Source organism: Notothenia coriiceps, unplaced genomic scaffold (genome assembly GCF_000735185.1).
Source record: "Notothenia coriiceps isolate Sejong01 unplaced genomic scaffold, NC01 NC01_scaffold00016717, whole genome shotgun sequence".
Taxonomy (NCBI): domain Eukaryota; kingdom Metazoa; phylum Chordata; class Actinopteri; order Perciformes; family Nototheniidae; genus Notothenia; species Notothenia coriiceps.
Genome location: NW_011349418.1, coordinates 20,193 through 46,677, shown reverse-complemented (window position 1 = coordinate 46,677; position 26,485 = coordinate 20,193). Strand labels below are relative to the sequence as shown.

Genomic DNA, 26,485 nt, shown 5'->3' with positions numbered 1-26,485 from the left:
CTATTGCAGTAGTCGAGTCGTGAAGTGATGAATGCATGAATCAGGATTTCAGCAGCAGAGGAGGAGAGTGATGGGCGGAGACGGGCAATGTTTTTGAGGTGGAAAAAGGCGGTCCTGGTGATGTGATTTGTGATTGTATATTGCATGTATATGTGTCCACCAGTGAGACTTAAAGGTCCCCTATTATACTGTTTTTCATCAATATAATATAGTTCTCAGATATATACAAAACGTGTCTCTGAAGTGTTTGGCCTCAAAATACCAAACAGATAATTGTAGCATCCCATAATCCCCTCTGTTTCAGCCCTGTTTCCAAAGTGCTGATTCTCTGTCTGTTACTTTAGATGAAAATAAGGAGCCCCTCCCCACGCCCCTCTGAGAGATGTTTGGTTAAAAAGAACACAATGGTGCTCTAGGTCTAGGAGGAGATTCAGGTGATAAGGTGGGGGGGCGGGGGGGGGTTACCTTGGTTGGTGATTGGCTAATGGTTACAGAAGCCAAAACAATGTTATGACATCATAAAGTGGTCAAAATCTGATGAGCTCATTTTCAGACAGGTTTTTATATAAATGGATCAGGACAAAAAGAGAGCAAATCTTTTTTCCTGAAAGTTTCAGAATCTCTTTACACAGAGGGGATACATGTTGATATAAAAATTACATGAAAAAGGGGATTTTGCATAATAGGTGACCTTTGAGAAGGGCTCTGGACAGTGGACTCTGCCCTCTGAGGTCTCTCAGGTCCCTCTGCTGAGGCCATACCATCGCCTCATCTACAGAGTGGGAGTAGTGGAGGGGGGTCACCCGACCGCTCGATGACCCCGCTTCATTTTCAGGATACTTAAATGCATCGACCTGCTCAAGCGGAACATATGGAGGTGCAAAAGAGAGGGAATCACGGAACATTATCCGCCCAATTACACAATGAGAAGAGCAACCCGCTGGTAGTATCCATACTGCACGTAATGTTTAGTGTGCCTGAGCAAACTCTCTACATATGATGTGATCTCTGGGCTTTAAAGAGACAAAAAGCTTTCACGGTTAACCATTCCCAAGTTCAATGGAGAATGAAAAGCACATTCAAAGTTCTGTATTGTATTGCAACATTAAACACACCAACTTTGCATGACATCATCTCTTCTTCCCTAGTGCTCATTCTCACTCAACAGGGCTCAGGAGTACAGCGCTTTGAGAAGTCGTGACACAAACTCTACCCTGAATAACCCGAACAGAGAATATTGAGAAAGACTTACATGCACAAAAATGGGAATAATTGTTCATTTCTGTGCACTTCTTTATGACTTAAACTCTTATCATTAAAGTATTTGCATTTATCCATATGTTATTTCAACATGTGCTTAGATAAAAACTGAATAAATGGTAGTAAAATAACATAATTGAAAAGATGCGACACAGTTTAGAGAATCCTTGATGATTACTAGTGACAGCCAAAAGAAGTCAGTGTAGGGCAAGGCAGTAGCCGTGTCTCTGGAAAATCACTTTGAGTACTTTGTCCCTGAGAGACTGTTAAACCCAGTAGCTTCCAAATATGTACGTTTGGCCTTGCAACCCACCAAAGTGTGATCCCATAGAGTGCTGTTCACTAACTTACTGCACAGTAAGTCTGGGGTTACAACTGTTCTGTTGCTTTTCTTTTTAAATTGTCTTCCCGAGTTGAAGAACTACGTAAATCTACTGTCTTGTAAAATGTATTTCCTCTACTACGGGAATGGTTGAATTCTAAATGCTGTATTTCATGAATGATGGGTGACATATGTATTCATCTGACCTTTAAAAAAGGGCCACTTCACAAAAAGTGAATTCCCTACTTTTTAGATAAATAAATATAAAATGATACTATGATATTGAAGAATACTTAATGATGTCTCTTTAAACACCTAGGAAACACTACAAATATCTATCATATCTTGGTGGCATGGTCATATCACACGCCTTTTAAAAATAAACTAAACATGTTTTCCAAAACCAGAATATAGAGACATTTGGATAAAAACAACCTGAAATAAAAAATGTCCTGAGACATAGTCCCCATCCCATTACAAAGTCACATGGATGTCTGAGCTAAAACCAAAACGGAAGAAAAACAAACGATCAAATTAATATTTGAGTGGCATGTCAGAAGAAAAGTTTCATAATAATATGAGGATTAAGTTTTACTCAAACGCAGAGTCAGCACTTTTTGTTATGGTAGATATTGCACTGATTTAAAGCTATTCTGGATTTTAATTGAACCATAATGACAAAAAAACCTTGTTTAAGAGTTTATGAAGGCTACAGTATCCTCACTTTACTCTTATTGCCACTGTGCTGGTTTCTTTAAAGGTATAAAACAAATAAAATAGTTGTTGGGACAGAAGGGGGGAAACAAACTGTGTACCGATTCTTCTGCCTGTCTATAGGCTCACAGAGTAGGGGTCATCTGGAAGCCATTTTTACTTGTGCTTTCTCCCTCGTCTCATTTTAATCTCTCAGTGCAGCCCCACACCTCCTCCAATCCCCCCGCCCCCCCGCTCACTGGGGAAGCCGGAGTTCATTGACCGAGCTCCGTGCACGCCAGCCCGGCATGGCACGCAAGCTCATCCCCGCTCTGCTCCCCTAGCACGCAAAAACTCTAAGGGGTTAGAAACAAATATCCCTATACTGTACATAATACATGGCTCCTGTCCTGGGTGCCACATTAAGTGAAGATCTATCACGCAGCCTGCACACAGTGAAGAGGAACACTGTCCGGTCTAGGGGGAGTGTGGGAAAAGAGGAAAAAAAGGGCTATTATACTAATAAGTTACTACTTAAATAATAAGTTTGTTCTCTGCTGCGTAAGGACCTTTTTTCTGGACGTTCTTATGACGTTACTGCTTTTATCACTTTATTGCTAGTTTAATATCCCTATAGATTTGTGTTTTTATATTTGTTATACATTTACAAAAAATGTTAAACTGATCCGGGTAAGTGGGTGTAAGGACAACTTTAATTCCTGCGGAGCTTGAAAAAAACGACTTTGTGCAACTTTAAAGGAACACGTCTTATTAAAAGTACTCAATGTCTGGAACACTTGATGATAGAAGTATGAAAAATGTGTAGTGTGGGTGGTCGCTGGATCGCATCAAACCCCTAACCTTGAATGTGTTGATGCTTTATTCAACTAGGACCACATTAAAGGGCAGCATGTGAAGGAAAATATTGCAAAATCATACTCTTGGGATGGGTCATGTCTTCATGGTTTAACCGAAGACCTTAAATCATTCCAGGAAAATATTCCCCAAAAGTATTATGGCCCAGCAGGTCTAACACAACGAAGCTATCAGAGATGACAAGATGCCCTGGAATTTATATATCAAGTTGTCGTGAAGAAAAGGAGATTTTGACCAGTTCACAAAGAAAGAACTAAATTCTCAATAATTGTTTGGGGTTTGTTGTGTAGCGTGTGGTGAAAAGTATATGTAACACAATATGAGCTATAGTGTACAAATGTGTTTATTTTTTGTAACAATATCAAACATGGATTTGAACCACGTTTCAATTCATTTCTATAAATGTATGGTATTAAAACTGAGTGAAAACATTTGAACTTTTAACCATTTTGTTGCTGGATAACATTTTCTGTGTTCTACTTTTGGATTATCATTAAACGTTTGTAAAACCAGAATATTCCATAGCTTCTGTGCTAAAGCTGCATTAATGATTGTTTTTTCACCACCTTGGCGGCGCACGACAAGTTTTAAAGACTGATATTTATACCTCTAGACCAGGGGTCGGCAACCTTTTTGATATGAAGTGCCATTTAAAAAAAAAAATGTTATCAGCGTGCCAACGATCGATAAATTATCGAACGGGGGGGGGGTTGAGGAGCTTTACGCTCGTCAACTATCAGCAGGAGGGCGGGGGAGCCTCGCTGCGGGGAAGCAGTGTGTGGACCTGTCAGCGCAACTTACACGATGCCGAATTTAACGAACACATTTAAATAATTGGTTTAAACGGCATAATGACGACTGCCAAGGCNTCAAAGACGCTTTACAGATAATAGTGAAGAAAGAAAGAAAAGAGAAGAAATTTTTGTATTATTTGACTTTAACTTTAACTATATATTTATTTGTTGTTCCTTTCTTCTCTTTTCTTTCTTTCTTCACTATTATCTGTAAAGCGTCTTTGAGCACCTGTAAAAGCGCTAACAAATTAAATCTATTATTATTATTATTATTATTATTATTATATAAGGGCTGTCAAATCTGCTTTGTGCTTTATTCTACCTGTGAAATCTTACGGTAAAGAAACTGTAAAGTGTATGTATGGGTGCTTAAAATCTATGAAAGTTACATTGTTCTGAACTAAGAACAAAATGATCTAAAGAGAGGGTGATATAAGTGTGTGTGTGTGCGTGTGTGGGGCCTCATACACTCTACCACACGCCCAATTTTCACACCACAGCCCTGCGTATCTGGGATAGTAAATTATGAAGCAATTACACTGGAACAGAGTCTTTAGTAAGACCAGGGCATTCACTTAAATTGATTTAAATCATGACTACTGCCAGCTGCTTTCTAGTTTTGGCAACTCTTGTGACTTTTCTGCTTTGTGACTTTAGTTTTAAGAAATACTCTAAATGCATAGTTATGGGCATCTTCCTGATACTGTTGAAGCTGCTTTTGCTTGATAGCCATTTCAGTTGTCTTAAAGTGTGCTGTGTGACACACCTGCTTCTAATGATCTACGCTCCCTCATTTGCGATGGCTATAGAGTCAGTGAAGGAAACTGTCTCAAAAACGTTTAATGGTTGTCAACTCACTTTAACTTTATTAGTTGAGTCCAGTTCACGCTTACTGAGGAGACTGATTCTTGTATGAGCTGCAGACATTCGATCCTCTCCCTGCTGCTGCTTGAGGAGCAGAGAGAAGTCACTGAAGTGTGTATACTTCCGTCTATGAAAGCAGAGAGATTAAAGCACTTATAGCAAGCAAATGTGAAATAATAGTGTGATCTTTTGAGATGACACAACTTCCAACAGCTTCTGATGCGCTATACAAATATTGTATTTAGCTTTGGGTGACGCAGGGTCAGAACATTTGTGTGCTGCAGGCGGCTAGAGAACAGATATGTGTGGCTCTACAATTATTTATTTGATAGAAGGATCGAGAGATTCCCCAACAACTTTTTCTCTCCAAATATCTAATCCAATACCTAAACTTGCATCAATATCGTTAACTGATCCTGGAGCTGTTTACTACAAATCTTGTATGGATATGATATGGTTGCTATCGTTGTTGTATAGCATGGCTCAGGTTAAGTCCTTCAAAAATACGAACAGATGCATAGAGAGAGTGAATGCCATATAAACGTTTTTTTATTGACTAGTTTGGAAGTCAGTTATAACGGGAAAAGTACTTAAATGAACAAAATTGAAGATGAAATAATGCAACCCTCAACAGAAATGACAATAGAGCATTACATTACATTACATTGCATTTAGCTGACGCTTTTATCCAAAGCGACTTACAATAAGTGCATTCGACCAACAAAGTACAAACTTGAAGAAAACAGAATCATATAAGTACATCAGGTTTCATAGAGCCAAAACATTTCAAGTGCTACTCAACTGGCTTTAGATAAGCCAGCCCTTTATTAGTATAAGTGCTTTTTTAATAGTTCTATCGCTCGAAGAGGAGTCGAAAAAGATGAGTTTTCAGTCTCCGCCGGAAGATGTGTAAGCTATCTGCTGTCCTGATTTCAATGGGGCTCATTCCACCATTTTGGAGCCAGGATAGCAAACCCACGTGTTTTTGCTGATGGGAACTTGGGTCCCCCTCGCAGTGCGGGTGCAGCGAGCTGTTTGGCCGATGCAGAGCGGAGTGCACGTGCTGGGGTGTATGGTTTAACCATGTCCTGGATGTAGGAAGGGCCAGATCCATTCGCAGCATGGTACGCAAGTACCATTGTCTTGAAGTGGATTCTAGCAGTTTCTGGAAGCCAGTGAAGGGAGCGGAGGAGCGGCGTGGGAGAATGTTGGAAGGTTGAAGACCAGACCAGGTCGGATGGCACATGCAGGTAGACCAGCCAGGAGGGAGTTGCAGTAGACTAGGCGTGAGATGACGAGAGCCTGGACCAGAACCTGCGTCGCTTTCGGGGGACAGCTGGGGACGTATCCTCCTGATGTTGTAAAGCGTGTATCTGGAGCAGCGGGTTGTAGCAGCAATGTTTGCAGTGAAGGACAGTTTGTTATCTAGGGTCACACCCAGATTCCTTGCAGTCTGATTCGGGGAAACAATCGAGGTGCCGATGTTGATTGTTAGGTCAAGAGTGGGACAATCTTTTCCCGGAAGGAAAAGCAGTTCAGTCTTGTCCAGGTTGAGCTTGAGGTGTTGAGCAGACATCCACTGAGAGATGTCAGCTAGACAAGCAGAGATGCGTGCGACGACCTGGGGCAAAACCAATCATGCGGTAGCCACTTCCTCTGAAAGACTTGGGTAGTAGTTTTTTCTGAAGCTAACTATGATTTGAAAGTTGTGCATGTGTAGAACCGATTGGTCAGGATGTACGTATCAGTAAATATAAACTGATAAAGAAAATGGCAATGTGAAATCGGAACGGTGCATAAACTCAAGTACTTGCTGATACCTATCCAACATTTTAGGCTGTAACAAAGACTTTCCAACCCTTTAGAACTCTTGATGTCTTGTTGTTTTGCATCAATGTTTGTTAAGTATAGCAAATCTTATCTTCTGATTAACAAGTAACTATTGTATCCATCTATACTTTGTTTGGTGGTGTTGTGGTTGCTTACTAGTTTGTACATTGAGCAATACAGCTATACTACTCTCACGTTTGAATTAAAACACTTTTTTTTAAGATGACATCATAGCTACAAACTGGATGAATTAGATGACTCTACTCAAATCTATTTTATGTCATTAAGTCTGGCTCTTTAAAATAAATGAGGACTGACATCTAACTATTAAGTCTGGGAGGACACCGCCAAGAACTCTTTTTACTTGCTAAATGCACATTGTGTAACATGTGTCCCATAGCATTATTTCATAGAAATCACCACCCAGTTTCCAGGATTCATACCACTTTGACATGTTCTTAATTCCCAGCTGCACTGGAGTCCCTCTCACCTCAGACCGCGGTGCACCCTGTGGCCCCGGCCCATGTGGGAATATCTCGGAGCCATTGACCTGTTCAGCTCTTTGGCTGCAACAAGCAGTACAGGAATGCATGCTCATGCATATGTATCTGTGCTGTGCAAGCAGACATAAGGATGCTTTCAAGCAGTCATCCCCATAGACACATGCTGTTTATGTAACAACAAGGTCTGCCAGCATGTTTAAAACTCTTACATCATGGTACCTTCCCTTTCATGTATTGTCAGCCTGAGGGTCTCAGGAATTTCATGCTGGAGAAAAAAACTACATTTACAGCGATTTAATGTAACCCATGTTCTTTGGTTAGGTATTGGACATGTCCAAATGCTACACCCTGCTGGATTTGTGTCTATATATGGCCAGCTCTTTTGGTGCTACACTCATTTACGGGGGAATGTAAACACAGTGCTGTTAGCAGACTAATAGCCATTGTTCGAGGAGAGAATTTCTAAACTGATATGGGCAAAGAGTATCTTGTGTTGATTATGTAGTGTGATATGGTAGTGCAGATTTAGCACCAGCAAGAAGTGCCAGACTAAACATCATGAATGTAGCTTTCAGATGAATATATGCGTAATATTTTGATCTGGTTTTATCTCTTTCTTGAGTAGAAGAAATGGAAGTATCTGTACAAAAGCTTTAAGAAGGTATATTTCAGATTGCTGTATATTTGCAGAACAGAACACAAAATAGTTTAACCAGCAGGGCAAGGTTTTTTTTTTTTATCGTTTTTTAAAACACGTCCTGAAGACTTAAATCAAGTTGCGCTCTTCATTACTTTGAAACTATTTCACAGACTGACCGATGTTGGCCCTGTGTTTCGATGAAATGCATTTTGGTAACTCATTGACATTATTAATGGAGCTTCAGAGAAGATCTGCATTTAAGACAGATGTGAAGACTGATGCGTGTATTTTGTAAGAAATACCTAGATGGCGAAATACAGGGGTCATGTTATTCTCATGCAGTAAAGAAACATAGATTTTGTTACGTGTAGGACTACAGATAACATTCTCAATGGCTTCCTTTGAGGCACGAGTCCCCCAATACCCAGTCTTCCCATGGAGGCAGACCCAGACACAAACAACCTTAAAGTTTGACCTTCTTACCCCGGTCCCCCGCCATGCTTTGCTGCCCCTTCTCCTCCTTGTAGCGCCCTCAACTGAAGGTGATACATTTCCAAATCCGACAGCGGGGGTTGCCTCACAACCCAAATAGCTTAAGAAAGAACAGTCTCGGAGGAGTCCCTCACGCACAATGTATACCATATGCTCATTCAGAGGCCAAGAGGCACCCTATACCTCACATCTGGCATAGACCACCTATGCTAGCTGACATATTCCTCCTCAAACCATCAGAGCCTCTCAGTGGAAGCAAGCTGGCCTCGTCAGTGATCTCCTGCTTCTCTGATGTTTGTATTTGTTTCCGAACTAAAGACTCCTGGGGGTAGTGGGTATATCTAGCTAAGATCAGGGAAAATATACACTATAGAGTTACCTTTTCACTTACATGATCTCTTGTGAATGGCATTGCATCTATTATTCCTAAAATTGCTAAGGGATTTCCAAATAACCCCATGAGGTCTTTCCTTTGAATCATTTCATGTGGAGTTTGCATGATCTCTCTGTGTGAGTTTGCATCTACTTTTGATAGGACTCACCGTTTTACATCACATGGGTGGTGTGGAGGGGCTTGTGGGGGGTGCAGTTTGTCTGCCAATGCTGCCCACACTGCGAAGACACAGAGCTGGTTGACAGAACTATCCCTTTAGGGGGGTTGCTTTACTTTTGCAGCCATCACTGATACATTCACCTTGCACTATTTTATCAGTTTATTTGTCTTATTCTTCTATGTCCTATGTGTTCATGTTGCACTGTTGGAGGAGCTTGTGAAGTTTTTCATTGCCATATGTACACTGTAGCTAATATGCACATGACAATAAAGCCTTGAGTCTCTTAAATAAATAAATAAATAAATAGCTACTTGTTGTGGGGACAGAGGATAGGTAGTGACAGCAAAGCCTGGGATTGGTCCGCTTTGGCTTCTTGGATTTTCTAAGTGTGCCCTGATGATTGCTGGGTGTGAAAAAAATATGAAGCAGGTTGAAAAAGGCCAAGTTACTTTTTTACCTTTTGAAATTGGATATAACGGCAGAACAACTTGCAGCATAATTCAGAACTGTTTTAAAAGTTTTCCATTTGTCTTTTTTTTTGAAAAAAGGATGTGACAGATCCTTTGAGTCCTTAAGTCTGCTTTTCATGAAGGTTAACTGAGGACATGGTGTGTGTGAGACAGACAGATGTGACGGCTTGGACTTTACCATGCAACCGCTGTGAGGTGCACTGAGGTCACCAGAGTGGTTTTGTAAGACTCTTGAAAAAGGTAAACAATATAACTTCGCTCTCACTTTTACACTCTCTGTCTAAAAGGAGAGGCTGGCTCTTCACCTCATTTTCTACTCTCCTTTTGCTTCCTCGCTTTATAACCGCTCTGTCAGTCCTAATTTGGGTTGATGGGGCGGCTGTTGCATGACAAGACACATGTCTGGGCCCCTGCGTGAGAAGGCTGGCTGGCTCTTGCTGAGCTTGTTTTCTTTGCGTGACCATGTCCCTCCCTCTGTCACTCCTGGCACCTCCCGGCGAGCCCCCCTTTGACCCTTCATGCCTTTGTTAGCTGGCATGTCGCTGGTTTATTTACTTTGGCCAGCCGCCCGTGTGAAAGGCACATTTTGACCACGCTCAGGGAGGGGTTATCTTCGAGCGGAGGTGTTGGTGTGTGTGGCGTGTTAGGATGAGCAGCACAAGAGCTCAGTGCTTTGCATGTGTGGCTGGCATATTTAAATGTGTGTGAAATCCCTGCCTGGTTAAAGGGAAATATGCCCCAATGTAACTGCTTTTGAGGAATGACATGCACAGGCAGGTCACTCAGAGTTCAGCGCCCCGTTTGCCGTGCACACAGAGAGTGCCGGAGAATAGGGAGCAGGGGTATCGTGGCAGCGTGTGTTGTTCTCACTTGTTCCCATTGAAGTAATCCAACAAATGCTCACGCTAACATTCATGTCTCTGCACATTCTCTCTCCTGCCAAATTCTCTCCATTGTCTTCTGTGTTGGTATACAAATATAGATAGAGACAATGGGACAGGACTGACACGAATTTGCAAATAGGGTCATGTGAGGATATTGTGTTGAAAGGCTTCTCTTGCACTCGCTGATGCACCTGTGCAGATACAATGCACTCACACAGCACACTGTGATGACCCAGTGGCAACTAAAACGTGTGTAAATGTGAAACTTTAACTATGAAGCCACTTAAACTTTTAAAAATGGGTCAGATTTAGTGCTGACATCGGGACGAGTATAATATCTTCTTTAATTAAATATTTCCTCATGTAATTTGTCCTGTAAAGCCATACAAATTTAGAAATATTAAGGAATGAAGAAGAATTAAAGTTATCACTCTTCATACTTCCAACCAGCCTACAACGGTGTTTTGTGCATCTTTTTAATTAAAAAATTGTACATTTTTGTAAATACTTTAACAATTGTTATTTACATATGTTGTAGACATTTTAAATTAAGTGAAGCTAGAAAATAAGGAAGAAAAACATGTCTTTGTTGGACAATGCAAAACCTACGATTTCATTTAACAGCAACATCTGAACATATTTGGCAATCTGCACATTACAGCTATGATGCGTAAGGTAATAAGGTAAGACTAAGCAAGATCACTACAACACTTAATTAAGACATTTAAAAAAAACATTTATTGCAGAGCTACGAATCACTTAAATTTCCATATTATCTTCTTTATTCTGTTTCTGATTTTACGTAAAGCGTCTTTGAGCACCAGGAAAAGCACTATCAAAATTAAATGTATTATTATTATTTATTATTATTGTCTTAGTTTCTACTTTGCTCAACATGCATTATAGGACCGACCACTCCTATATTGAGTGTTGCCATTGGACGTAAATCTTGGTATGCAAATAATTGATTATGGAAGGATACTCTAAGATTGCCTCTTATTGGCCCAAAGTAGAAATCAAACAACTTCAGAGAGTTTAACTTATAAGTTAGCGCATAGAAGTGGCAATAATTAAATAAATACAGAAGAAAAAAAATCATAGCTCAACCTACCAGCGTCTAGACAAGATAGTTGTATAGTTAAACAAAGGCATCTAATTTAGTTGGATGCAGGTTGAAGCTTGAAACCAAATAACTTTATGAAAATCAGATAATAGACAGGAAAGCATGAAACTTCAGCCGACGTCACTTCCCACTAATACTCTAAGTCAGAGATGACACGGTGAACAGCAGCAAGAAGAAGCCCATAAATCAGGCAGGATGTCGGGACAGCAGGATAACACCGCACGACATAGTCACAAGTATGTTCCAGATTAACCCCTGCCACCACTTCAGTGGATACCTCTGCTTGGATGGAATCACTTGTAGCTGTCTGGCTCTGGGAGCTGGAAGTCATGCTTTAGCTGTAAACACAGACACTAGTCTGTAACGAGGAGGAAGGAGCCCACCGAGTCAAACCACTCTTTGGCCTCTTGAGTCCATAGAACTTATATTCCCGGCACAGGGTTGCAAAATTCTCACATGATGATTTTTTAAACATGTTATTTCTGACCGACTCCTGCATGGCAGGAATACAATCCCATTCAAAGAAGGATGTTCAGAAGATTTATATGCCCCGAAATGAACACTCATCAAATCTCAAGTGTGCGGTTTGTCCAATACAATTTTGTGAAAGAGCTAGACCACATATTGGGACAATACACACATTTCTTAGACGGCCATAAATGAAAAACAAGAAAAAACAGCCACGGAGAAGAGGAAAAAACAATCTTCCTCTGATGCTCCAGGAAACAAACTTTTCTGGTGGTCCTTCACATTAAACTGCCACTAACCCAAAGGCAAACACACAGATACAAACAAGATCTGATTAGGACTGGCACGAGAGTGGATTCCCGTATATGTCTCATCATGTGATCTTTGTTCATTTATTTGTAGAGAGGAATATATTCTCACACTTGGCTGTGTAGAGGAAAGCACTGTAGGGGGATTAAAGGCTCCCTAAGGAGTAGGAAAGAGGAAACAGACAGAGTTCATCATGCTTGGGCAATGGTATAGCTTAAATGAAATCAGATTCCTGCGGTCTCAGAATGCACACATGCCGTAGACACGCACATATACATGAAACACACCCGTACACACACTGTGGGTTTGTGAGAAGAAAGGAAACAAGATCATTTTCCCCAATAGTCTTATAATACAACTTTAAAAATATAAATTATATTTTATTAGATGTAATAGATTTGTTGGCCTCTTTATGCCAACTGAAACCGGCTCTTAACAAAACATTTGCATAGTTTTTCCGTAAAAATGTCAATATATAGATTTTTTTACAATAGCTTGCAGAAACGGAACAACATTTATGATGAGTATTTGGCCACTGATGAGTGCAAATCAATATTCAAATATATTTTAGCTCTGCTTTGGTCTCAACCATTTTCTTAAAGAAATATCATACTCCTTAGCTTCCAAATCTGTTACTGCGCTCCCTAACTTGGCAATAGCTTTGCACATTATGTGAGGCTGCTTCAGGTGGTTCAACAGGTTTTTCTCATACACTGTTCTTATAACTACGTGAAGTAATGCACTGTATATCCTAGGACATTTGCATGTTTTCCATATAATTACCAACCATGAAGTAATAAGAGCAAAGAAGTAGACATAGAGAATGGTCAGGTGGTTGGTGGGTTTTAAAAAAAGGTTTTGACCCGGTAGATCACTGTTAAACTATAAATGATTTATTCTTCACATAACTTCTGTAGTTCGTCCATAGTTATTTCAACTAAACCTACTAAGTGGTTTGGTCGCCTAAACCTAACCAAGTTGTTTAGAAATAACCTTGAGTAAGATTTTCTACGAACCGTATTATAAGGATACTTGAGTATGGTTCGATCCAAACAATAACAAAACAGTCATTTGCACACCGTAAAATCCAAAACAATGAGGGTCTCTTTTGAGCAAATGGCAATCCGATTTAAGATTTCTTTGTTCCACACCAAATACTTGGAAATGTTGGTTTGCTGAAATAACCAAACAATTATGAAATACCTATTTTAGTACTACTGTTTGATAATAAATCTGACTGGATATATTAACTAGTTCACATCTGCAGGCACTAAAGAAAACGTTTACGCTGTTTACGGTGCTTCAAACAAGACTTTGTGATTCTCTAGCACTAAACCAGCAGGTGAATCAGTTCCTGTGGTAAGCTCTTTATCGTTGTGGGAAAGCCTGCACCATTTCTGTGTAGCAAATACCACAACTTCACCAAGTGTGAATTGTAAAGGCCAAACGACAGCCAAGTCAATAGCAAGCAAACTAGGCGCAGAATGAGTGGATCCAGACAGCTTTAGCTTCTTAACCATAAGCTTTCATGTCTCTAAAGTGTGAGACCAAATTGGTAGTTATGAGGTCTGTTAAAATCCTGCTTGAATGAGGAAATACTTCACAGGGAAATTCTGGCAGCAGTGTCTTTTAAGAAGACGATTTACTGCATGTATATGTATATGTTGCATATAAATGAAATCCATTTGAGAGATTTATCACATGTGTTATCAATATTAGATGTTGTTGACAACTGCCTTTATTTATTCAGCCTGCTCTGAAAAGCTTTGCGGCAACTAGGATGTACAACTTTTCTCACTGCCACTGAAGGTTGTTTTGTTAGCAGTTTAATTCAAACAGTGTATGGTAACACATATCATAAATTCTCATCTTGTTTCTATTATTATTTGTCCTTTTTGACTGTCGAACTAAATTACCACAAAATTCTTTGCATTGTTGCGTGCAAAACATTTGCAATAAACGCCCATACTTGTCCATGCTGCACGATAGAGTGAGAAGTGTGATGATTTGATGGACAGATCTGAATGAGTGAGAGTTATTTAGCTTCCTCTACATTTATTAGTCCGCTGGGTGAGCGATGAGTAGCCGCAAGGGTCAAGGGGGGACAAAGAGAGCCACATTTCTTGACATGAAGAGGATCCAACCTTCCTGGGGCTTCACATGACGTGAGAAGGACAGACAGGCACCTGTAGGGAGGAGAAGCTTGAAATCCAGAGGTCAAGTTTTCAATCTGAAGGAGCCCTCAGTCACCTCACCCTCCCTTCCACTTCTCCCCTTCCGTGACCCCTCAACTCTCACCCATCCTGATGAAAGATGTTGATGAAAATGAAAGACAGAGCCAGAGCCTTCCAGGACCCAGACGAGACAGTTCATCTCAGTCAAGTGGCGTGTATTCAGCCATCTGGACGTCCCTCCCGAGTTGTGAGGGCGGCGTGTTGTTTTGAGAGTTTCAAGTCACGGTCGGTAACCTGAATGCACCTTGGATTTTTTTTCTCTTGCCGTTTTCCTGTAGGAAGAGGCCTCATTTCGTGCTCCATGCAAAAGTAACACAGTTTCTCTGACATGCTGCAACCGCCCATTATAAATCTACACACTTTACTATGGGCCCTCAAATCTATCAGCCTGAGTGCTTTGAGTCTGGGTGCCACATAGTGACATGCAAGGAGGCGAGTTGGGGGGGTGGGGGGGGGGCACTCAGTCACGCAAGCGCTGCCCCGCTCCTGGACCTCAGCCTGATTTTACTGCAGCCAGCAGGGAAACCAGACGCTACAAAGGCCCCGGGTCCACCTCAACTTCACGAGCAAAGTTACAAGGAAATAAATCATTTTGGGGATTTATGAAAAAGGAGAAGAATGGAGAGGGGGTGCAAGGAAGTGGGCTGCCTTGACCCAAAGAAAACAGCAAAACAGGGGTGCGAATACCGTGAGAAAGAAAGCAAGAAAGGTCAGATTTTATCTTCATGGTAACTTCCAGTTGATAAAAGCCAGTTATATAAGTGTACATTTTTATTAAGTTCAATAAATGATAAATCTAGTTAGTTATATTTGACTAATCATATTTCCTCCAGACACGCAAGCTTCCAGGAACAAGACCTCAAAGCTTTATAGGTCATTGGAGATCGGCAATTTGTTTTTTTACAGGGCAGGATTCATTCCAGACATTTAATAAAATACACGCGAAGCCATGTCTGTTGAAGTAACCGAAGTACGCCAATCATAAAACAAAATCTATTCACACGTTGGCCGTGATTAGGAACAGTGTCATTATTATTGTTCCTGTTCTACTAAAGACTAACGATCTCCAAGCAATGGAAACTGAAGCTAGACGTGGTGGAAATGTTTCACTTTTCCAAGAATCATTTCCTCGGTCGGGCTGAATTTCTGCATCTTTCCAAAGAGCATACCGCAAAATCCACCTGTGATTTCTCTCTCTTTTCTTTTTGGAGTATCACATGGTGTATTTTGTCATTAAGCTGTCTTACAAAATATGAGGATGCATCACAATGTGTTGCTGCTTCTCCAAACCACTTCTGTTCACGTGGTTTAAGAACGAGCAATTAAAAGTGCGTTCTTAGTTTCCCTCCACTAAAAGGGAAACCGACATGTGTTAAAATATTACTCTAGCCGCCACATTTTCACTCATGTTTACTGTTAAAAGACAGTTTTATAGGATAGCGTGAAAACTGAACATTCTTCACTCATCTAATTTCTAAATAATGAAGCCAAAATGTTCCCAGAAGCCTCGACACAAGGGGCTTCTGTTAATATATGTCTTCATTCATTTTTTCAGGAAAGCAAAATCTCAGTGTGGGAAACAGATTTTGGATTTTGTAAATTGACGAATTAAAAGCTGTGCTGTCGATAATTGGTTCAAATAAATCTAAATATCTAGCTCTTGAAATTGACATGTTTTCTGCAGTGAGCTTCACCATCAGTGATCTCAGTTACCAGAGGAAGACTCTTCTATGGGGCAGCTATAGCAAACACAGGTACATCACAGAAGCCCGCTGTGTTCTGCATGAAAGGCCTTTTTGGGGGCAACACAGATCAGACGTGTATGGCAGTAATTACCCCAGTTTCTGGCTGGCACGCTGCGGTCATTTAGAAGATTAATCGGTCATGGACAAATAAACAGAGTTTGCTCTCTGAATGTAACTCACCAACCTTACAGTTATGCATATTAAAAACTACCCTGGTGTCCAATTAAGATACCTTTCACTTTATTTCACTTTATTTCTCCATACAATGTCAGTTTCATTCATAAAAGCATTTCAATATTTTTCTGAAGGGCTGCATACGCCACATTCCATTAAATAAATACAAAAAAGTAATAGCAAAGAAAAGAGACATCTGTATATCTATATTGAATAACATTATATAACATGATTAATATTTTACAATTGAATGAACTATAAACTATGAAATTAAAATGTAAGATCTTTATCACATCAAGTATAGCCTTTTTAAGCAAAACATAGATTAATATAAAAGTACATAATTCCCGATCACTCTTATTCATTTAATAATTGTAGTTTGCCTAGATACACTTAGATACAACGCAAGTTAACTACAGCCATATAGCAGGAATAGTTTCAACATAGTAGCGTGCCCTCAGGCCTCTTATCACTGTAGGTAGCCATGAGCTCATTTCTTGTTAGCCAGTTAAGGCTCCCCGCACAGTGGATACTGCTCTCTGTAGGCACAAGGTAATTATCTGCAGGCACGCAAAGCGCTAGCTCGGCCCCCAACAGTGTGTGAGAGGCACTCACACTTCCGCTTCATTTTCTCTGCGTTTTGCCCATCTTTGCTCCATATGAAAACTCCATCAGTCATGCTTTTCTTTTTAAACATTTGCACTCTGCATTCCAATGTATACATCTTTGATTTAGGAAATATATTCTGAGTGAATCACAAGCTTTACCGCATGTTTCACAGTGAGTAAGACAGGGCTTCTTATGAGTCACCCGCCTAAATGATTTCCAGGAGATTACTCCATGTCCTGTGACAGTGCTTGACTCATTTTCTTAAAGGAAGGTAATCCAGATTAGCTGGGAAATCAGGGATACAAAAAATTGAAATGCTAATTTACCAGAACCCCATTCAACAGAGGCTCTGCTTGACTATACAAAATAAAATGCTGCCCTCTTGTGTCAAAATAAGCTCAGGCCCAAAACACTTTCTGTCCCCACTTGAAAAGCATATGTGTTATCAATGAGGAGGCTTAACAACTGTGTTTGATGTAGCTGTGCTTCTCATGGTGCTTGTTGAAGACATGGAGCTTCTGTCTTCTCCAACAATCTTACTGGATCTGAAATAGTAGATGGCAAGGAAGAAACCTGCAAAAACAAACGTAGAGGGGTTAAAATCATTGGAAATGTGTACTTGCAGAAAGTTTGTAGTTCAAATGGCTTTGTGATATTTAGGAGTCTACCTTGAAAGGAGTTGAGGATGGTGAAGATATAGTATGAGGGCTTGAGCATAGGTCCGTAGCTGAAGAAAGCAAAAGCCCAGGTGATGCCAAACAGGAGGAATAGGCCTAGGATGGAGAAGAAGTTGGTCCTGAAGGAGCTGCTGTCCTTGGGTTTTTTCTCTGCCGGTTTAAGAAGAACAATCTGCCGCAGAGTAGCGATGAACATGACAAAGGTGAAGATGAACACTACAGCGTAGTACCCAATGTTCACCACCTGGTGGATCACAGCATTTGGGATCCAGCACCTGTAAGTCAGGAGAAATGATGCACTAGTGAGTGAACCAAATCTCTCTTTCTGAATAAGAAATGATCCTTGGCCGTCAGTAAGAGCTCCTTACATCTTTGCTGTATTCCCATCATCGGTGTAAATGGCGATGAAATCGTATTGACTTGAGGCGACAAGAGCTAACACCACTACAGCTGGGGTGACTGAAGAGAAAGTGTACATAGTGTTATTATGTTAAAGGAATAATTCACCCACAACATGATGATATTACTTTGAATTTTTGAAGAAAACCTCTTTTTTCAACAGTGATCCAAGAATCCAAAAACAGAACAAAGTCTTAATGGATTTAAGTAAACGGGCCCGTCTTTAACAACAGCAAAACTATATCAAAACATTGGTTTAAAACCTTTAACTGAAGTGCATATAATCCATCTCTAATTTATCCGTTTTTATGCTCACTTCTTTACAAACATATGCATTTTCACTAAAACCTTACTAGGTTAAACACTTCCTCATAAACAGGAAGTGTACAACAACTCCAATTGCGCAAGAGTGCTACTTTTCCGAGTGTGTTGCATATTTCTTTCGACTTTTGTCTGTGTATTTATTGTATAGGCAAGCCAGAGAATAGCAGGCAACATTGGGTAAGTAATTGGCATTTAAATAGTTATATTGTGGGTGAGATATTCCTTTAAGCACATATAATTGTTATGACTGGTTCGGTGTTCTTACCCCATCCCGCGGCGCTTATCTTCCTGATGTAATGTTTGATGTCAGTGGGAAGCTTCCACATAATGAAGTATAGGTGAAGAGCTTGCATGAAAAACCAGGTAAAGGTGGCCAACATAGAATAGTGCATAACTGCTGCGATTGTTACGCATGCGGCAAAGTTTCCCATTGCTGCAATACTCTCATTTACCAGGAAGGTCAAGTTCAGGGTGATCAAAGCTACAAAGAGGTTTATGAGAATCTGTGTTGTTTGGCTTGCTTTCCCTTTCCTGTGGAAGGAGGAAGTTCTATGTCAGGAAAAGCCTTTAATATAATGATGAAAAATGTAAAATTCCCCTCTGGTTCTTTACCTGATTAGACAATGCATGAAGAGAGCGAGTGTCAAGAAAACTATGGACAGGCCACAGCCGATTGAAGTGATGGTGGTCAGAGTCTTAAAATCTGTAGAGCTCATGTTCGTAGGTGCAGGTGACTGATTCAGAGAAAGACGTGTTACGTTTTTGTGAAATAATGGAAATGGAATTACTTGTAATACGTTAATTTACCATTAGTATTGCGAAGAAGGTTAGATGAGAGCACTGGCACACGATGGTGCCATTATTCTCCTTTGTCTTACAGCCATCTGAGATCCAGTTCACTTTTCCTACAAAAAGGCAAAAGAAGCAACTGTACCTAAAGTCGTGTGACAGAAACGTGTCATTTGGTACATTTTTAAGTAGCAAAAGAATATTTTTGCTTTACCTTTTCCATCCCATGACCTACACGTTCCAATTCTTCCAGTCTGTATTCAAATACAAAAATAAACCTCAGTAAAGTCATTCTTTTATTACGTACTGATTAATTTATTAGTGGCTCAATCATCTTTTTTTTTTACCATGTTCACACCAGTGTACCGAATGTCTATGCTGTGTGAGAGATTGGATATTTCTGTTCCCATTTCAATTCCCAGCGCCTCATTGTTGAGATAAATGCTGTTGGGGTTGTCCTGTTGGAAATAGCAATCATAGTCATGACAGGCAAAGGTATTTTGATTCTTTACGTAAGTAAAAGTACTGAAACCACACTGTAAAAACACTCAATTTCAAGTGAAAGTATACTGCATCAAGAGTCGTACTTAAGCAAAAGTATACGATTAGGAAAATGTACTTAAATTATTAGGACAATAAATACTCAGAAAATAGCAAAGCATCAAATGTTTAAATTCAAAAAGCTGGAACCGTGACTGATTTTAGAACAAAGAGCAAGCAAACCAATTTTCTGTTAACCAACTCGTGGTTTTAGCTGCTTAAATATAATGTTTGAAATACAAATCTGAATTTATAAAGTAACTTGTAAATATTATATAGTTATTTGTAAAAGTAAAAAATAGCTTCCAAAATGTAGTAGAGTAGAAGTATAAAGTAGTATAAAATGAAAGTACCTCAAATGTGTACTTAAGTACAATACTTTCCACCACTGTTTAAATGTAATTATGTTATCATTATGTGTATATCAGAGTTTTCAGAAAGGTTTGCTGAATGAAAGTCATTTTTGATGATTTTTACCTCAAACATTTCTGGAAACAGTAGAACCGCGGCGAAAGGAGAATTTCCTTTCACTGCCATGGCACTCGCCTCTGCAGGGATTTGCACGGACCGAGAGAAGCCTTTCCCCGAATTATTGTTATTCTTAAGCATCTACAGAAAACACAAAAATGTTTTACCACTTCTTGGTTATCATAAAACAAGATTGTTTACAATGTTGTGTTTGACTCTCTTATCGTGACAAACAGCATACGTTCATATCTCCACTTGCTGAAACGCCAAAGTTGAGTTCGGTGTGGTTTTCTTTGGGTAGCCTGGCGATCACTCCTTTAATGTTGCCCACTCGGATGGATGCTGTGCTTGAGTTGCCCATAGTATCCACCAGGGAGGAGAGATTATTCATGACTTTTCTGGAATGAAAAAAACACACATGTTATTTCTTCTTGCTAGCAAACTCTGATCATCATCACAACTTCTAGCACACCAAAATGTAGAAGTTGTTGCCATCAATACTTTCAATACTTACGCTGCAGTTTCCGGGCTGTTGTTTGGAGGGGCAGGCTCAATAATATAAATGTCTGGCTTGATAATAAAATCGTCTTGCTTGTCACTTGGCTTACATAACTTACATAAATAGGTTATATTTTTATCAGACACTGTGATCTTGTACTCGTCTGTTTCTGCTGCATCTGCATTTCAAAACACACACAAGTTCATTCTCAAAACAGGAACATCCGATTTTCACTACCATCTCTCAGTTTAGTACTTTAGATTTTAAATAATAAAGAACAAAAATATCAATACCTTTGCAATCGTTTTCATCACATTGTGTCACATTTCCAGAGAAGTTTTGTTTGCTCAAATTTATATTTTGGAACCCTTAAACATATTAAAACATTACATTTGTATAAACGTGCCTTGTAAAGAGTGCTGCATTGAAAGTAATAGCTGTGGTAATATGTGCTTTTACCTGTTTTCAAGCACCTGTGAATGTCTAAAAGAAAAAATGCAACAGAAGAAAGCTTGTTAAGAGAAGAAAAATCCATTGTGTGACTTTTATTAAAGAACGTGTTGACCAACAGGGGGCGACCTCTTACTGTATTTGTGTGCACATACTCTATGACATAGACTATGTAATGTTTAACAAAAGCACTTTCTGTATGTGCAGCATTTACTTAAAATAATGCCAGATGCTACTTTTTATATTACACAAGTATTTCTTGATTATACAATGAAGAGTAAGGTAGAGAGGCTAAATAAATCACATTGGAAGGAGGTTTTCAGAAATACCTAAATATGTGTTGATCTCCGATGGCATACATGTATAGTTATAATCTGGTACAGTTATCACAACAATATTTTGGTTGGAAAGAATGTCTTTATTCAGAACCAGGCTGTAGTTTTCTCCTGTGCCAGTTATGGTAAAGTTGCAATTGAAGTCTTCTGGAACACAACACTCTAAAAAGATAATACACACACATGTTGACCGAATGACCAAGAGAAACAGTGGTTTTGTACAGTGGACTCAAGTCAGGCTGAAAGTAAGGGAACTGTACCTGTATCCACTTCGTGCATTCGGAAACATAATTTAGTTCCATTGACCTCAACAACCCCTGAAACATGATGTGAAACCACATTTTACTTTAAGTTTCTTTAACCCCTTTAGTTGCAAACATTTATATTTCAACAATGCCATGCTTACCAGGTGAGAATTGTTTGTATCCCGTTTTGAAACTAACAAACAGGGTATTTTGGAGACTGCAAGATTCTTTATTGTTTGTAAAGAAAAATACAATATGATAAACATTAATCCATACAACAGATGATCAAAAGTGTCCAGAAATATATACAAAACAATTCAGTTAACTTTCATTAAGCGTACTCACCCGGGCTGACGCTGTTCTTGATGTATAACCCATAGAGCATGACTGCTACAAACATCCAGCGGAGCTTAACATCCAGTGGTAACATCCTGAGGAGTAATAAAGTATATTATTATGGATTATGTTATCTGAACATTACCTTAAGATATCCTAAGTGCACATCAGAGTATCTTCCGTTACCTGAGTGAGGCTGTTTACCGCATTGCCACTACATTACATGTACCTGAACGTTATAGCACTGTTGTTCTTCCTCTTGATTTACCTTGCAAATACAGGGCGGGTTGAAAATGTGTCTGTTATTTTCACTAAACAGCTGGCAGCCTTCCACATTTAGCTGTGGGCTGAAATTAAACAAAGTCACTGTTGGTTGATGAAACCACCAGCAGCACATTCGCCTAATGTTTTTCCCGTGTAACAATCTATTACTTCGCCATTACATGTGGAGGAGCTGATGAAGGAGACTCATCTATTTGAGTTCAGAACTACAACTACTAAATAAAACTAAATAAATACAATGTTATAAGGGCATTATTCTTACTTAATTAAAGTCAATTCAAGTATACTTAAAGTAACAAAGGTCCATTTCAGAATCAAATATATGAATCGACTAGATTAGGAGTGTTGGTGCATTCATATATATATTTGTTTTATTTCAATGACTTGGTATGGATTCTTGATATCTTCAACTAAAATGAAAATGTTAATTGATTTATCATTTATTTTATCTCATAATGTGAATCTATAAATTGACCAGTAACTGCCAAATTGTGAATTAATCTATAATATACCTTAAATACTCAGGTGGAGTACAGGTACCTTAAATGTACAGTACTTGAGTAAATGTACTTTATTACATTCCACCAGCTGCTTTAAAGGCTGTTTAACTAAACATAAAGACTGGAAACAGCAACACTGGTTCTGTCTAGAAATAAATGATCTTGTTTGAAACTCATGTAAAGACGCCTTATCTGGTTCAACCAATAATACAAGACAGAGCACAAAAGCTGCAGTGTAGTTGTTGGCAATAAACATCATAAATGAAGGGCCCTGCCAACAGAGCAACATTAGATATACTTCACACAAAAAGAAAGAGGAAGTCAAATAGTTCCAATGCGAGTGATTTGATTGGTACAAGTGAAATTAAAGAATAAGTAAGCAATATAAGATAAGACAAGATACAGTAAGAGGTACTTTATTGATCCCAAATTGGGAAATGTTTGTGTCGCAGCACAATAAAAAACAAATCAAGGAATTTCACATAAGTAGAAATTAAAGAGTAGAAATAAACAATACTTGAAATTAAACATCTCAAAATAGAATTAAAACAGCATTAAAAAGTAGGAAAAGAAACAGTAGACTGTGAAGATAACAAATCTATAAACTCTGACAATATAACCCTATTGAAGTGCTACAGCAGGATAGGTGTGTTGAATTAAATATAAATGTGAAATGTACTGTGTGTCGAGTTATCCAAAGAGAAGCTATCAGTGAGTTCTCTGCCAGCCAGAGGTGATTTGTTGTACAGAGTTATTGCAGTAGGCAGGAATGTTTAAATGTTTGAATTTAAAAATAGAATTAGTGAAAGCACAGTTTTGGAATACAAATTGTGTTTGATGTCTACCTGAAGCGTAATGGAAAAGTCGCATGCAGTTAAAAGATAAACTCGTATACTGTTGCCTCATATGCAAATGGCATAAACAAATGACTCTCACAGCCGGCCAGGTGGACCCAGCAAGGAAATGAGATAGGGATTTGATAAGATAAATGTTTGCATGTGCATGTTGTGATAATAGGAAGTGGGAGAATTTTTCCACCACAACAGTGGCTCATTTGTGTTCTTGGTTTATCGGGTAAATAACCTGAGCTGGGCCAGGAGGAATGAGGTGCATTTTTATTTTGGAAAATGTGTTGATGCTGCCCCCTGGTGAAATATGGGATAATAATACTCCTGGTATGTTTCTTGACACCATTCAGCACAGTATTTAATACAACTAGCTCTTTTTATTTTGGACAATCTCTGGCTCAATAGCCATGAACAAACAGCACTATAGATTCAACAAAAAACTGGACTGTAACGGACCATAAATTGAAGGATGACCGAGCCTTTAGGGGAACAACTGGAGCTGCTCTGTGGTTGTTAACAGGTTGATAATGCCATTACAGCCAGCCTGCTAGCCTGCTGAGGCAATTACAGCCCCATCAGCTGCACTAAACACATTTAAGACCCAATGGCCGTCTGGATGGACCTGCTTGGATTTATTGATGGAGTTTTTATTGACAGTTTGGAGTTAACACAAGGTATTGAACCATGTGGTCAGTCTGGTGATGTCATTGTTATCCTCATTAATGGCTTTAGTTGGTTGTTATCGCTGCGTAATGTGGACATGTGAGAAAACAAACGTCTCTCTCCATTAAACAGTCATTAGCTTAGTTTGTCACGTGAAAGCAACTTGAACAGCCATTAGCGATGCTTGGTGTTAAGGGATTTGTGTTTTGCTTAGAGATGCACCGGTTATCAGCTCGATGCCGACTCAAACAGCTGGATTGGGTACCGTATGCCATTCATTTCATTGTAAAAGGAGGGAAGTCTGCACATTTGAGTGGCTGTAAACAGCTTTGTGTTCAAATGTGTCTATGTATTTTATTTGTTGTCTATGCATTCATTCTATGCATTCGTTACATTTTGTTTTCCAAAGTTAGGAAATCAATGTCTAAGTCAAGCCTGATGTTGCATTAAAAATAAAAGAGCCAGTCTCTGCCACTCAGAATTCTGTTTCATTTTTTTTTACTGAAAAAGTCAGATTGGTGCATCCCTAATGCTCTTTGTTCTGCAAGCAGTCCTTAATAAATAAATCTGTTTCCTGGTGTGAGGTGAAAGATAATTAGAGCCGTTTCTCAGCTCTGCACTGCAGGCTCTTCACTGTGTTGTTGTTGTTTTTCAGGAGCCGTTTTCATGGTTTGTTGCACGGTGCTGTGAGGATGGAGCCACGGGCTCAGTGCCGTATGGCAGATGAATATTTGATGGCCCCTAATGGAGCCATGGCCCCCCTAACATAGCTCTGTTTTTTCCCACCACACGCTTCAGAGGACTGTGGTGGAGCTATGTGGTCGCCATCCATTTTTGCGCTTCCCTGGTGAATTTGGTCTCGCCATGCCACACAACAGCTGTCCGTGATTTCATCATACCGATCCGGGCTTACCAGGCCGACAACTGCTGGTGATGCTGGAGCTCCAATGCTCCAACACAATGTACCAAATCCCCACCCCGATCACCCACCCCTCACATGCAGCTCCTCGCCCTGTGCGTGAACTTGTCCTCACCAAGGTCAGCAGATCACCTGCCATGTATGACAGAGGGACAGCCTCATGTTACATATATACATCTGGATACGTGTGTCAATATGTATGTCCACTGGGTACAAAACATCAGCATCAATCCTGTTGAGGAGATTAAGATCTTAACGCTGGAGCGATACGATCCAGCCTGTCGTTCTAATTAGAAAAGTGACAGTGAGGCAGAGCAGCTATGTATTAGCTCGGTGACCTCATCCTCCATACAGCACAATCCATATCTGACAGAGCGCTACCTCCCACTAATGTTTCACTACAGGCCTGTTAGTGTAAGTGGATCTCGCAATCAAAGTGTTTGGGAGTCTTAAGAGTTTCAGAAGAAGGGTGTGAGGAAAAGGAGGAGTGGGCTCGGCCTTGTGCTGGAATGTTTATCAGAGGTTGTGTGTGTGTGTGTGTGTGTGTGTGTGTGTGTGTGTGTGTGTTCAGGGCACCTGTTTACGCTGTCGTTGCATGTTTGAGCCTGTTTACACACTCTCAAAATCACAGCTGCCCCTCACATTACACAGCTATTTCTGATCTGCTCATTCAGCCAGAGGCACGGGGGTCAACACTTTCTTCTTTATAAGATACACTCGCATAGCAACCGCACAAATCTAATCCGTTATGTGGGATCTTCAAATGTACAGCCCAGTGTGAGCAAGTGTGTGTGACTCTTTGTTCACCTTATGGAATGTGTGTCGCCTTGCACCACCGGGACTGATGTGGTGCAGTGTTGAGCTGACTGATTGCTTTACAGTTGAATGTAAAACTTGATCTGCATGTGGATGAGAAATGTCATTGCGGATATACAATCAGTTTAACACAGTTCGGCTCACTCTTCTGTTACCTAACCATAACAGCGGACACCTCAAGTCTTTGAACAATTGTTTCAGAAATATGGAGGAAATATAATTGATGCACTCTGGAGATTCTGAATAGCAGAAGACAAGTGGTCAAATGTCTCACATACATTTTTAATTTCTTCTCTTTTACAAGGTCACAGGTGGCAATCTATACTGTCTCCCTAGCCCTTCACCATCGAACCAAACAAACAAATGGACAGACACGTAACTGCCAGAAGTGGAACGTCTTGTCTTTGTGGTTGACAGTAAAGCATTCGTCATCGTCCTAGAGTTACAGTACACTCCCTCAGGGTCACCTTGGCCATGGGTGGGAATTAAGTGATTCAAGATTCCTGCGCTTTAGTGCTGGTTCAGACCAAAACTGAAAAAAGATACACAAT

At 39.8% G+C, this 26,485-nt stretch overlaps 1 protein-coding gene across 1 annotated transcript; it reads right to left on the bottom strand.

Moving 5' to 3' along the window:
- Nucleotides 1-16,300: 16,300 nt before the first annotated feature.
- LOC104949703 (probable G-protein coupled receptor 114) lies at nucleotides 16,301-22,124 on the bottom strand. Its single transcript, XM_010776098.1, has 18 exons — nucleotides 22,093-22,124; nucleotides 21,916-22,001; nucleotides 21,732-21,797; nucleotides 21,586-21,642; nucleotides 21,320-21,487; nucleotides 21,000-21,023; nucleotides 20,834-20,908; nucleotides 20,556-20,718; nucleotides 20,283-20,439; nucleotides 20,051-20,182; nucleotides 19,381-19,491; nucleotides 19,248-19,287; nucleotides 19,052-19,149; nucleotides 18,857-18,978; nucleotides 18,510-18,775; nucleotides 17,890-17,980; nucleotides 17,513-17,796; nucleotides 16,301-17,417 (listed from the first exon to the last, which is right to left on the bottom strand). The coding sequence occupies exons 2-18, from the start codon at nucleotides 21,998-22,000 to the stop codon at nucleotides 17,290-17,292; spliced, it is 2,067 nt and encodes a 688-aa protein (XP_010774400.1). The 5' UTR covers nucleotide 22,001; nucleotides 22,093-22,124; the 3' UTR covers nucleotides 16,301-17,289.
- Between the last annotated feature and the right edge of the window lie 4,361 nt (nucleotides 22,125-26,485).